The sequence below is a fragment of the Vicia villosa genome, unplaced genomic scaffold (genome assembly GCF_029867415.1).
Source record: "Vicia villosa cultivar HV-30 ecotype Madison, WI unplaced genomic scaffold, Vvil1.0 ctg.000162F_1_1_1, whole genome shotgun sequence".
NCBI classification, from domain to species: Eukaryota; Viridiplantae; Streptophyta; class Magnoliopsida; order Fabales; family Fabaceae; genus Vicia; species Vicia villosa.
The window spans coordinates 411,661-426,370 of NW_026705044.1; the positions used below are offsets into that span (position 1 = coordinate 411,661).

The 14,710-nt window shown below is 33.6% G+C and overlaps 2 protein-coding genes across 2 annotated transcripts; one reads left to right on the forward strand and one right to left on the reverse strand.

Annotated features, from left to right (window-relative positions):
• Window positions 1-409: 409 nt before the first annotated feature.
• On the forward strand, window positions 410-2,830 carry LOC131624769 (receptor-like serine/threonine-protein kinase At4g25390). Its single transcript, XM_058895686.1, has one exon. The coding sequence runs from the start codon at window positions 622-624 to the stop codon at window positions 2,347-2,349; it is 1,728 nt and encodes a 575-aa protein (XP_058751669.1). The 5' UTR covers window positions 410-621; the 3' UTR covers window positions 2,350-2,830.
• Window positions 2,831-14,021: 11,191 nt separating this feature from the next.
• LOC131624773 (transcription factor bHLH125-like) lies at window positions 14,022-14,472 on the reverse strand. Its single transcript, XM_058895690.1, has 2 exons — window positions 14,320-14,472; window positions 14,022-14,243 (listed from the first exon to the last, which is right to left on the reverse strand). The coding sequence occupies exons 1-2, from the start codon at window positions 14,470-14,472 to the stop codon at window positions 14,022-14,024; spliced, it is 375 nt and encodes a 124-aa protein (XP_058751673.1).
• Window positions 14,473-14,710: the final 238 nt, after the last annotated feature.

Sequence of the window (14,710 nt, forward strand, 5' to 3'; positions counted from 1 at the left end):
GGGAAAAACATTTTCGTAAAAAAAAAAGTCATTATCAGCAGCTTTTGACCATAGCAATACTTTAAAAAATTAATGATTATAATTGAGTTGTTTTTTTCTAAAGAATATTAAAAGGGTCCTTTTTTCACCAAAAAAAAAAAGGTCCTTTTTAGTCCCTTAATATCATTTACAAAAAAAATATTTTTTATATAATATTTTGCTAACTATTGGCCCAAAATAATTGTTTAAGAATTTTACTAAAAAGGTTAAGTATTTTAACTTACATTACAAAAATACTTATTATCACAAAAACACTTTCTAGTATTTTGAAAATAAAAAAAATATTATTTTAAATTATAAGACTAATGCCGACGTTCATCATAATATTTCAAAAACAAAAGTAACACTTTTTTTATCATGTACTAAAACGTAGAAGACTAAAAGCTTGCTCATTAAAAAGAGCAATTAAAAAACTTTCCCTTAATAAACAAAGACAAACGCGTTGTTGTACACTGCACCTTCGCGTTCCTTCCCTGTATTCACACAAAGTCAAATACCCTTCACGTTCCAAAATAAATATCCCAACATAACATAACACAACACAACCCATACACATAACAAAATTCAACTTCTCCGCCGGCGATGCTGTCCTCCGCATCACCACCGCCACATCCTCCGCCTCAAGCAAAGAAAAAACAGAGTTCCACCGTCGTTACTGGTTGCTCTTTCCTCTTCGCGCTTCTCCACTGCCTCCGCAACGAAAAACGAACTACTCCATCCTCCGACTCAGACTCCAACCCTCCTCATCCCTTCTCCTACTCCCTCCTCCGCCGCGCAACGAACTCGTTCTCCAATATCCTCGGTCACGGTGGATTTGGTCCTGTCTATTCCGGTACCCTCCCTTCCTCCGGTAAACTAATCGCTGTCAAGCTTATGAACTCTATTACTTCCTCCGTCGGCTGCCAAGGCGAACGTGAATATCACAACGAACTCTTCTTTGCCGCCAGACTCAATTCCAACCTCCTTGTCCCCGCAATCGGTTTCTCATCCGATCCAAAACGTCGCCGTTTCCTTCTCGTATATGATCTCATGAAAAACGGTAACCTCCATGACGCGCTTTTCCGTCGTAAATACCCCGAGTTAACGCTATGGAAAACACGGTTTTCGATAATTCTCGATGTCGCGAAAGGAATTCAATATCTTCATTCTTGCGATCCGCCAATCATCCATGGTGATATTAAACCTAGTAATATTCTCCTTGATCATTCCTTTTCGGCTAAAATTGCAGATTTTGGTCTCGCGAGGTTGAAAACCTTTTCACCTTTCGAGTTCAGAAAAGAGGAGTTCGATAGTGATGAGACAGAAATTGAGAGTGTTAACACTAGCTTTGAAGAATATGAAACAGACATGGTTGGTAGTGTTGGTGGCAGAATGAAGAAGAATGGGAGTGTAAAGGATTATGTAATGAATTGGATTGGTAAAGAAGTGAAGGAGGAAAGTTCAAAGAATGGTGAACTGTTGGGTGGAAATGGAAGTGGAAAGGTAGAGAAAAGCAAGAGCAAGAAGAAAATGGAGTGGTGGGAATCAATGGAGGAGGGAAATGGAAAGGGTGATTTGAAGAAGAAAGAGAAGAGAAGACCGGCAAGGGAGTGGTGGAAGGAAGAGTATTCTAAAGAGCTCGCCAACAAGAACAGGAAGAAAAAGAGTGGAAAAGATGGTGATAGTTGGTGGAAGTGGGAGAGAGATCGCGATGATGTTGATGATAATGATGCGAAAAAAAGTAGTAAAAACCGTAGCAGAAAGGATCGTGGTAGTGGTGATTCATGGTTGAGTGGTAGTGGTGAGTTAAGGAGAGTTAATTGGAATAGCTATGATTCATGTAATAGCGGAGAAATTCAAAAGAGTGGTGAAATCAGCAGTACAACAAGTATGCGAGGAACTGTTTTTTACGTCGCGCCTGAAAATGGTTATAGTGGTAATGATATAACAGAGAAATGTGATGTTTATAGTTTTGGGGTGTTATTGCTTGTTATTGTTTCTGGGAGGAGGCCTCTTCAGATGAATGATGATGGTGTGCATGTTTCTGAGTTTAAGAGAGCAAATTTGGTGTCTTGGGCTAGACATTGTGGACGGAATGGGAAACTACTTGAACTTGTTGATCCTTGTGTTGAGATGTTGTTAGGGGATGATAGAGAGCAGGCTCTTCTGTGCATTAGAGTTGCATTGATTTGTTTGATGAAATCGCCTAATCGACGTCCTTCGATGAAACAAGTTGTGAGAATGCTTAGTGGGGAATTGAAACCACCTAAATTGCCACATGAGTGCTCGCAAACTCGATTCCAATTCAAGAATCGGAAAGAAAATTTGTGAATGTCGGGGTAGTTAGTTTGATAGACATTCTTAAGATTTAGCTGCAAAGAATCTTCAAGTATGTTGACGGCTATCCAACTAACTATAAGAAATCAGCATCCACATTTGGGGAAGTTATGTTCACATGAAAATGAGGTTACTATTTTTTTGGACATCATGTAGGCTCCCACATTTGGGGAAGTTATGTTCACATAAAAATGAGGTTACTATTTTTTTGGACATCATGTAGGCTCCATCCATTTCTTTGTTTCACTTGTCCTTAGGATTGATTTGTGTACAGAGAACCATGTTCTTTCACACTGACTTTTAGGCGTGTCTTGAAAATAATGCTGTAGTATAGGGTCATTTTTTTGTAGTTCATATAACTTTTGATGAAAAAATTGGTTACCTTTTAAATATCTAGTTATTCTTTTAAGTAGTCCATTATAGTTTGCTGCTTGGGCTAACTTTGACTTAGAATTTGGAATATTTAATTTTTATTAGGTATGAAAACATTATATGCAATCGTAAGAATCTATTTAAATATTTTTTATTTTGATAGAGTAAAACTCTGTTTTGATGAGATGCGGATGCATTCAAAGTTGAAGAAAATGTTGATATCCGTCACAATCCATTCTCAAACTTATCCAATTAAAAAACAAGATTATTATTTTATAATATATATTTATAATTATTCATTTTATTTAATATTTAATTATATATTATAAATAATTCACTCTTAGTAAAAAAATATAATTTCAGAATGATTTGGTTCTATTTTTATTTAATAATTATAATTTTTATATTAACTATAATAAATATAAATTTAATTTTATAATGTTATATTGAACTCTGTTTGAAAGGAAGATGAAATTTAAATTTCAACGATGAACAAGTACATGACATGAAAAATTAACCTTGTCGGAGGTTAAGGTGTGGTAGACAAAACTTCGATGTACCCTTTATCACATTTAATTTATCATAGATGTATATTCAAATCATATATATATATATATATATATATATATATATATATATATATATATATATATATATATATATATATATATATATATATATATATATATATATATATATATATATATATATATATATATATATATATATATATATATATATATATATATATATATTATAATTTTCTTAATTATGGTGTTTGTTTTGGCCAACTCACAAGACCCATAAATTGCATACATTGGATAAAATTTTCTTAAACATATTGAGCACTATATATATATATAGGGAACGACTCAAGTGAGAACACTTGGTTATTATGAGAAATGAGAACAATGAATCACGACCATTAAATTTGATTTTAGTGGACTGGATTGATTTCTCTTTCTATGTTAATTTAAAATAAATATTAAGGATCATAGAAAGAGAAACCAATCCAGTCCATTAAAATCAAACTTAATGGTCGTGATTCATTGTTCTCATTTCTCATAATAACCAAGTGTTCTCACTTGAGTCGTCCCCTATATATATATATATATATATATATATATATATATATATATATATATATATATATATATATATATATATTCTTGACTTGTATTCAAGTGAAAGAGAAGATCAAAATTGTTACATCTTGGAACTCAAGCCAAGTTGAAAAAATTATTCAAAGTTGTATTCATAATTTGTATTTGTTCACCAAGTGTATGGTGACATTTCCTGCAAGGAAAGTGGTTGTACTTTCTACAAATGTTTGCAAATAGGAAGTGGTGTTCTTTCTGTTTTTTGGAAAAAGGTCCTTTTAATTGGCTTGATTCAAAGTTCACCATAGTTTGGTGCTTATGTTAGAAGATTGTAAGAGAGGTCTTGGTGTAAGACTTGTACAAAGATTTAACATAGTGAAATCTTTCACGGGGTGTGAGGGGACTTGACTACTCTTGTTTGGAAAGGGGAACCAGGAAATATCCTGGTATCAATTTACTTACGACACTTTATTTCTCCTGCATATTCATTCATCTTTTCATCATAAATTTATAGAAAAATAAAAAGAACCATAACATCTCTAAAATAATTGAAAAATTCTTAAAACCCAATTCACCTCCTAGGTTGCACTCTACACTTACATTTGGTATCAGAGCAGGTTAAGGTATCTTGATCCTCGATCCAAAAAGACAAATTCCGCTAATCTTGTTTTTAGAGATGGTGGCAATAACAACAAACCTCCATGTTTTGTTGATGAATATTATGACTTTTGGAAAATTTGCATGCAAGCATATCTAGAAGCACAAGGAGAAAAAATATGGGATGGTGTTGAAAATGATCCTTACATTCCTAAGACGGTCATCAATGAAGTAGAATATATAAAAGTAAAAGGCTCTTGGAATGAAGATGTCATGAAGAAAATGCTATTTGACTAAAAGGCAAAGAACATTCTTCAATCACATCTTAGTGTAAAACAACCAAAGAGATTTGGGATACTTTGGAAGTGACTCATGAAGGTACAATAGAAGTAAAGAGATCCAAACTAAATGCTCTATCATAAGATGACAAGATGTTTAGAATGCAGCCTGGAAAAATAATTTTTGACTTGCTAAAGAGATTTTCACATTTGATAAATCATTTGAAGGATCTTCGAAAAACATTCACAAATGATGATTTAAATCTCAAAGTCCTTATATCGTTGACAAGAGCATGAAAACCAAAGGTGACGACAATATTGGAAAAGAAAAGTATCTTCCAAATGTTGGATCCTTAAGTGAGATCCCTGCCGCCCATAGAGGCGATCAAAACACTAGATCCCTAAGTGGGATCCTTGCCACCCATAAAGGCAATCAAAATGTTGGATCCATAAGTGGGATCCTTGCCACCAATAGAGGTGATTAAAATGATGGATCACTAAGTGGGATCTTTGCCGCCTATAAAGACGATCAAAATGCTGGATCCGTATAGCCAATCAAAATGTTGGATCCCTAAGTGGGATCCTTGTCGCCCATGGAGGCGATAGAAACACTAGATCCCTAAGTAGGATCCTTGCCTCCCATAGAGGCAATCAAAATGTTGGATCTCTAAGTAGGATCCTTTCCGTCCATAGAGGCGATCAAAATGCCAGATCCCTAACAGGGTCCTTGCCACCCTTTAGGAAGGATAAAACATTGGGCTTAGATATAAAAATGGAAAGTCTCAAGTATTTATTGGAAACTCTCAAGATCAATTCTCGAGGAGAGGAGTAGGTCCTTTTGATTTTACCGAATCTCTATAATTCTCAGTGTTTTTCTTATTCCCTTAAACTCTTTAATTTCCACATTTTATTTTAATATTTATTTTCCGCTGCTTAGATATAGATAAATATCTTTCAAACTCTGATTTTAATCTCGAAAATTTTTCAAAACCATATTTTTCCAAACCACACAATTCACGCCCCCTCTTTTGTATGAAATCTCAAGTCAAACAAGTTTGTGTTAAAAAAGGACGTGGAAAATATGAGCATTCTTTTGGCTTGGAAATGGTATCTTTGTAGGTTTATGGAGAACTCTTGTGCTTTCGCGGCCTATCTAGATAACCCTATTCAACATCTGATCCAATAGTGGTGTGAGTGTCCTCGACCTCCTTCTGTCGTGTTCTTGCTGCTCAGTGGTGATTAGTGTGGATTTTTGCATGTCTTTGGCTAGGGAGATCTAGCTTATGTTTCCTTTTGATGCTCTTGGTTTTTCCCTTCCTACAAATTTTCTATCTTTGTATTGATGTTTTTTTCTTCATTTTTTGATCTTGTTATATTGGTGGTTTTCTTCTTTTTGACCAATGTTTTGTTTTGCCTGTTGTTTGGTCTTGTGATGTCGATCAACCTCCTATTATATACTATTAGCATTTAATGCCTCACTATTTATATCTAGTTCTATTTTCTTTTAAAAAAGATATACCTAATGATTTTTTTGTCCCAATATTTTTTTTTATAATCTTAAAAAGGTAATTGCTTAAATCAATTTTATTTGTTAGAATTGTGAATAGTTTATGATATAAAATCATGTGCATATTCTAATATAGATTTCAAAACATTGATATGTTCCTACCAGCATCAATGAAAAGTAAAAATTCTTGAATAACCTTAAGTCTCATTGATTTGGACAATGGTTAGTCAAGACTAGTACTGACCCAACAGAGGGAGAACCACATAAAATGTACATGTACAACCAATAATGATAAAGGTGATGTCACCACAAAGATATCAAATGCACGTCATCTTTTGAAATATTCAGGGACTTAAAGAGTAGGCGTAGACCTTCCTAAGAAACCACTATATTTGGACTAAATTATTGTATGGACTATTAGGTCATATAACAAGTAATATCTTGACATTTGACTACATGAACAGTCTGGATAAAGATCAACAAAGGGGGATTTGCAAAAAACTTAATGAAATTATTATAAAAAGGGCCGCTGACGTAAAATTAGGAACAAATTCTAAAAAACCAAAAAAATTTGTTCCTTGCCTCTACCAATTACCGAATTAAGCGTTAGAGTGTCTTTTGCAGGTACCAAGCCCTAGCTCTTCTCTCCGGGTGCCTGCATAATACAGGAAGCAACAAAATGATCATCAAAGAAACTCTTCTAAGACATTTATCTTAATCTTAACCTCTTTTGGAACAACTACTAGAACACATTGTCAAAGTATTTTGGTCTGGACAGATCAGTGGCATCGTATGTCAGAAATGTTGTATACACTAGTTCCATTAAAGTTTAAGAAAATATGACAATTCTCAATTATAAGGAAAACCTATACAAACTAGAAGTAGAGTTTCTTGAGAACTCCTTTACTCATTGGACCCTTTACCAGTAGGATTACTTAACCACCGTTTAGGGAAAACATGTGTTATCTTTTTTGGCAAAATACTCTTTTTTGTCCCGTATGTTAACCTCGAGGTTCATTTTTGTCCCTTAACTTCAAAAGGTTCCATATTGGTCCCTTAACTCTTCAAAAGGTGCCATTTTAGTCCTTTTTGTCAAATTAGTGACGAAAAACTCAAAAATTGGTTGCTAAATCAGTCGCTAATATGACAAAAAGGACTAAGATGACACCTTTTGAAGAGTTAAGGGACCAATATGAAACTTTTTGAAGTTAAGGGACCAAAATGAACCCAGAGGTTAACATACGGGACTAAAAAGGGTATTTTGCCTATCTTTTTTGATGAAATGAATCTGTAGATTCCAAAAAACGAATGGCTATCTCTCATGTCACATCGTGGATAATTTTCACATGTCTAATGACAAATGTTGCATCCTTACACAATATTATACACCTCACATAGATTTCAAGACCAATGAAATATCCCCGCTCTCTTTCTATGACAATGGATGGCCTGACGGGATCTCCAATTATCAAAATACTGTTTCTCAATAGGGAAAAGATGGTTGGTTGAGAGGTCAGCAGAGTAAGGGTAGACCAAGGAAGCTTACTTCATATCATATACGTAGAAGCATATCAAAGGCTAAACACCCATTTGATACTCTAATTGTATTACGATGGAAATATAAAAGGTTTTGACAAAACGACCATGAGGCCACTTGGTTTTGTGGAACTTTTGGTAGCCTTTGGGACCAGGTATGGCATGAAAATAATCTGAATAAAGTTTATGATAATAGAATGTGACTCTTTTTATAAGAGAATCCTCAATCGTCATTACTAGTTTAGGATTCATCTCGTAAATTATGCATTTAAAGATCTAATTTCACACTCTAAAAGACTATCCCTCTGTTCACTATTATAAGAAATAAATTACCTTAAATCTTGGTCACTATTATGAGCAAAAGTAATTAACTTTTAGACTAAGTAATGCTTGTATTACTATCATACCCTTAATTTAATTCAAAAGCATTTAATGTTGGTACTTGATTCATCAAATATAACTAAGGATATTATAGTAAATTTTACTTTGATTGTACATGAAATCAAGAAAATTAATTACAATTAACTAACTTTCTTAATATGTATGAAAGTAGTTATTTTGGATTATAATTATGTTTGGAGGGAGTAAGTTATAGTGTTGGAGGATGATGTGATTTCTACCAGAGTTTTCTTCTTAGCCATCCGAGCAAGACATAAACACGCCAAGGATATACGAAAAGAGCACAAGGATGCACTAGAGATGGATTCTTAGTAGTAAGAAATGTTCTCTGAGGAAAAAATGAAGTTATGCCTCCTAAAACCCATAAAAGAGGAGAGATTAAGACCCTTAAAGAGTACATTTTCATCTACATTAGAGGAGACCCCTCTAAGACTATTAAGATAGTGAAAACCTACCAGATCCTATGCGAGAGGCTTTAACCAAATGTCTATATAGGAACCAAAAATTGTTTGCATATTCATCAAAAGAAATGTCAAATATTAGTCTTGAGGCAGCGTGTCACACCTTAGCCCTCAAAGAAGACATGCCTTACGTAGCCTAATATAATCAGAAGCAATGACCAGAGAAAAAACTGAAGCCATAAAAAGATGTAGATGAGCTCTTTAAAGAAGGATTCATAGAAGAAGCAAGATATACAACTTGGATTTCCAACATAGTATTGGGGAAAAAAACCAACAATAAGGAGTGCATGTGTGTCGATTATTTACACATGAATAAATCATGCCCTAAGGATTCTTATCTATTTGCCTACATAGATTGACTTGTAAGCAATTCGTTGGGTTTTAAGTTATCGTCTTTTATAGATGCATACTTAGGAAAAAATCTGGTACCTAAGTTGGTGTTTAATTAATGCATACATAAGTTTCTATATGTTATATGGAGTGTGTTTGGATGATAATTTTGCAAGAAACTTACAAGGGAAATGAAATAGAGGCCTCTATATGCTATATTGAGGTGTGTTTTTAAGTATTGTGAGAGCTAATCAGATTTGGAGTTTGGAATTCATGGATTGGTTGAAAATGAGCTTGAAGATTACATGAGTTCTCCATGGTTTCAACGCATAGCTAAGGTGGTTGACACTTTTAGAGGTGTTGCTTCTGGTACAAAGGAAGTGTATGATCAGAAGAAGCAAAGTATGAGCTCAATGCAAAGTGATTTGTGATTAAAGTGACTTTACCAAAAAAGAAAGGCATGACTTTAAGCTTGAAATAGAATGAAGCTTTAGATAATGATCAAATCAATTGGGCAAAGCTCTTTGGATTTGTTTAAACCTCTGACTAAGGCAAGAGTTATAAGCAATAAGACCTATAATTAACGTATATTGCATATTTTTAATGGTTTGAACTTGGTTGGGCATGAAAGTGGACCTCAAGAACAACTTCATGGTGATATCTTCCCAAATTCGATTCTCTTAGATCAAGTGTAATAAATTCACACTCTTGGATATTTTGGAAATATGAGATCACATAATTCAACTTTCATGTCGGGCACTTGAAGAAATTCAACTTGGATCCTCCTGAAAAATTGGCCATCAACTTTAGAAAAAAAAATCTATTTTAACACTTAGAAAAATTTCTAAGTGTTGGAACATTTTGACAACTTTGAAACTTCATTTTGATCAATCCATAACTTCCAACCCTTATGAGATTTTTGATTGATTCCTTCTACAATATTAAAGTATGATGCCTCAACTTTGACTAGAGACATTGGACATGAAAAATGGTGACTTGAGGAGAAAGTTACAAGCCTTTAAAGTAGGTCACTTGAGCATGAGTTTTATGGACAGAAAAATTTCCACTTTCATCATCTTTGTCCTTTTTGCAAGTTATCTCAATTTGTGTGATTTATCTTGATCAAATTCAACCATCAACCATGTTTTCATGATATTTGACTTGAGAAATACATATTTGACCAAATACCTCAAAAGTCAAACCTTGGCCTTGAGTAGTTGACTTTTCATCAGATGAATTCCAACTCTTCCAATATCAATGGATCAAGCTTATTTAGCCAATTTAAGGAATATGAATGGGCTATAAGGAAGCATATAAGAACTTTTAATTATGTTTCAAACCATTAGATCATGTCTTGGTCAAAAAGTCAACATTTCAATGATCTTGGTAAAAACCCTAATTTGGTACATCAGATGAATTGAAGGGTGATGATCTTGAATTGATACACACTTGAACTTGAATATTGATGAAGAGAAATCACTTCATCCTATGAGAAGCTTGAGTCACTTTGAGGGCCACAAAACCTTAATCACCTGAGCTCCTTGATTCAATATGCTTACCTTGCAAAAGAAGTAAACAAGCAAACACACATCTCTTGCATCTTGGATGTTAGTTATGATGCATGAATGATCTTTGGGTGAGATGATGAATGATGATAGTGATTGAATTCAATGTAAATGAGGTGGGATCTTAGGGTAAAAAAATTAGGGTATGACACATTCCTAGTCAAATTACAATTGGCCTATGAAATGGTAGCCAAAACAATTACGGGAAAGTCATATTCACTGCTCGCCACCTCACAAGTACGAGGTGAATATCAAACTAAGGATTGCATATGCAGAAAGAGCTGCCTGACGTAAAATCGGCTATGTAAAAATTTGAGTAGGGGAAATGCACCACACTCTGTGGAGGAAAACACTTAAGCACATTTGTTATTAAAATTGGCTAGTTCTAAGAGGAGGATTTAGAATAACACTGTCATTCAGTATATGTTTAGCAACCCTAACATAAACGAGGAGATAAACACAATAGAGGAAGAACTTGAAGCTCGGAGGTGGATAACAACAATGATAAAATACATCACCAATGGAGATCTCCAGATGATTGGTAGAAGGCGAAAAAAGTCAGAAGGAAGTCTTGCTTGTACTAATTAGTCGAGGGATAACTCTATAAAATGGGGTTCACTAATTCCTTATTAAAATGCCTCACCAGGGAGAGAAGGAATAAAGTGTTGGAGGAAATCCTTGAAGGATGAGCATGCCAACATCTAGGATGGTACGCATTATCTAAGAAGACCCTTAGAGTTGGGTATTTTTCGTTGACCATGAAGGAAGATGCCAAAACAAACATTCAAAAGTGCCCAAATTCCAAAAACATGGTGACATTCACCTCACACCCCAAACAAAGAAGAGCATCTTATCTTTTTCAAGGTCCTTTGCATGCGTGAAGAATGGATATTTTAGGCCATTTCCCATCTGAGAAATTTAATTGAAAAAGGAGAGAAATTATGGAATTTTAGTTTTGTTGAATTTTACTATTCTTAATGATCTTCTTGTCTCTATTATTTTTTGATGATATTTAAAAGTAAACTATTTGAATCCATTTTTTTATGAGAATTGTGAACATTTTATGATATAAAATCATGAGCACATTCTAATATAGATTTCAAAATATCAGTATGCTCCTACTAGGATAATGACAAAGTAAAATTGCTCCAACAACCTTCAGGCTGGGCCTTGGACCTTGGCTAGTCTAGATTGGTCCTGGTCCTAGAAAGGGAGAACCGCGTAGACATAGATGGACAACCAATAATGATAATATTGATGTCACCACAAAGATGTTACATGTATGTCATCATTTCGAACATTTTGGGGTCTAAATAGCAGATGTAGACCTACCCTAAGAAAGCATTGGATCAAGACTTAAAATATCGTATAGAATGTTACATCACAAGACAAGTCATATCTCGACACTGAACTACATTAACGGTCTGGATAAAGATCAATAAAGAGGGATTGGCTAAGTCCTAATGAAATTCCTATAAAAAGGGACGACTAACGTCAAATCATAGACACAATCACATCTCATTCATTCTAATTATCATATGATCTATAAGTACTATAGTGCAAAAGGGAAAAAAGATACCAATCGTTAGTTGGTCCAGTGGAAATTGGCTCTGGACTTGGTAGGGAGGACCACGGTCCGATCTCCCGCAATTGCGATCGAGAGGGGGCTGGACTATACCGATGGTAATAAGCCAAAAAAAGAAAAGAAAAAAAGATGAATCAAATAAAGATAAGTAAGTAGTCAAGTTTTTTTTTTATAAGAGAGCCTTTAAAATGAAAATAATTTTCTAAATGTCGTCCTTAAAAAATTTCAATCTACCCTTTTTTTAACACAATTTAAAGAGAATGAGTGAAAGTTGTCTTTGGCAAATAGACCTTCGCCCATTCACACACACCCCTTTTTTTATATTTATTTTTTAATACATTAAATTAATTAATTTTTATTAATTTAATAATAAAATAATTCTTTTAATAATAAAAAGATATTCTAAATTTTGTATTTTAATTTTTTAGGTTTTTAATATATTTAAAAGAAATAATATTATATTGTTTTAAAAATAATTTAAAAAATAGATAAAAGAATTATAATAATAATAGAGAAATTTTAATTATATGAAAAACATATTATAATATAAAAACCAAACCAACAATGTTGTTGAAATAGATGATTGTCCATATCACATGAGCGAGGTTTGGGTTGAAGTCTTCCAAACTTAAATTTCGAGTTGAAGGAAATGGTTTAGTGTTCGACAATGAATCTTGGTCATATTATGATGTGTTAGACAATGTATTAATATTATCAAATTCAGATAAAGGAAATGGTGCATAATTCAAAACACCATCATCCATGTATACAAATTGATTTTTGGATTGTGTTTGTGTTTAGGCTACTTGATTCAACAGAAAGAATATAATATTCATCATGTGTGGATGTTGTAGTGTATAGAGAGAATGAATGATTAAAGTTGTCTTATTGGAGTTGGGTATTTGAGTAGTTGAAGTTTTGTTGAGAGATCGGAGTGTATCGGAGGGATGACCGAATTGAGATTTATTGTTGTGGTTGTTGGTAGTGATAGTTTGTTTGAGGGGTTGAGGTATAAGAAATTTGTTGTTGAAACTAAATGGTATAGAATTTTGTTTGTGTGGTGTTGGTGTATCTTGGCGTCCTTGGAATTTGTTGTCCATAAATTATAGGCAATGGAGGAATTTAGTCTAAGTTGTCAAAGAGAAATAGAATAGGTGGGGTGCAGTTACCGTGCATAGATAAAAATCTACGCACCATGCATAGATTATTATGGACCATTGGATCAAATTCTAGACATCAATTGTTATTACTCAATACTCAATACTCACCACTCAATACTCAATACTGGATTAAAAACATGATCCAATGGCTTATGTAGGCTTATGCATGGTGCATAAGGAAAATTCTTATGCATATTAGCCAAAGCCGAATAGGTGTGTAAACCCTAATGATCTTAGGCATGACCAGGCTAAGGCAAGAAATAACATTCATTACATTCAAATAAACTGAACGTTGAGAAAGCTAATCATGAAGATTTTTTTGGCATCAAAAGCACTGACATTACAATTACAAGTAAATCACAGGTTGAAAATACTGATAATATTTATATATATAGTCCTGATATTATAAATTGCACAATTGGTTCTCTTCTCATAACATGAAATATATGACTACCTCGACAATAAGATTGCATGATCCAATTTCTTTTGGAGCCTAGCAAGACCAAGTTGTGTCAAGTCTTCCACCTATTCAACAATAATTCATATATACATATTAAACTTTTTGCACTGAAGTAAAATTGTCCAAACTCAGATTAATATGCCCTAGACTAGAGATTTAAGTTTAACTAACTGACACAGATTAAAATTAATTAAGTAGCTTAAAATTTAATTAGCTAGCTACTGTACCTCAGATTTAATAGTATGGAATATCTTCCCGTTAACATGGTTGGTAATACAGTGAACAACATCACATCCTTCTCGAACTATTATTTTCATTAACCACGGCATATAACAATTTCCACCCCATCTGGAATTAGATTAATGTTGACACACTTCACTAAATTTGAAGGATCTGCTGGTAATTCATTTTCAGTTTCAATCATGCTTGAACTAATAATTTCTTTGAGCTTATCCCTTTTCTTTTCGAGTTCGTTAACCTTCTCCTTCAAAATTTGGACATAATTTGCAGCCTCACCTATGTGATCTGATACTGAAAGCTTTCCCAATAACAATAATAATATTATTAATAAGAGAAATATAAAAAAAAATAGAAAAAGTAAGTTAATGAAAGACCTTGATGAGGTGAAAAGGGATTGAAGAACGGAGTGATGAACATAGAATAGACATTTGCATCCTCCTTTGCTTTTCAACTTCCCTACGAATGATCTTCTTCTCATCATTGACCAAAGTATTTAATATTTTATGTTGATTCTGATCTTCCGCCATTTTCCTGGCTGGATTAATCTCCTTAAATGATTCTTAGTTGCCCCAAATCAGATCTTTGTCTATAGTAGATCGTTGTTTGATTACACTATATTTATTAGAAAGAGTGATCTTAATTATTGTGTAGCTGGAAAGAGGAAACAAACCAATTAACAACAACCCTACTATTCCGAGAAGACTATCTTAAAGTTCTTTATATTATTTATTTGAGTATTCTTCCTTTTGTTTAGACCACTGTATC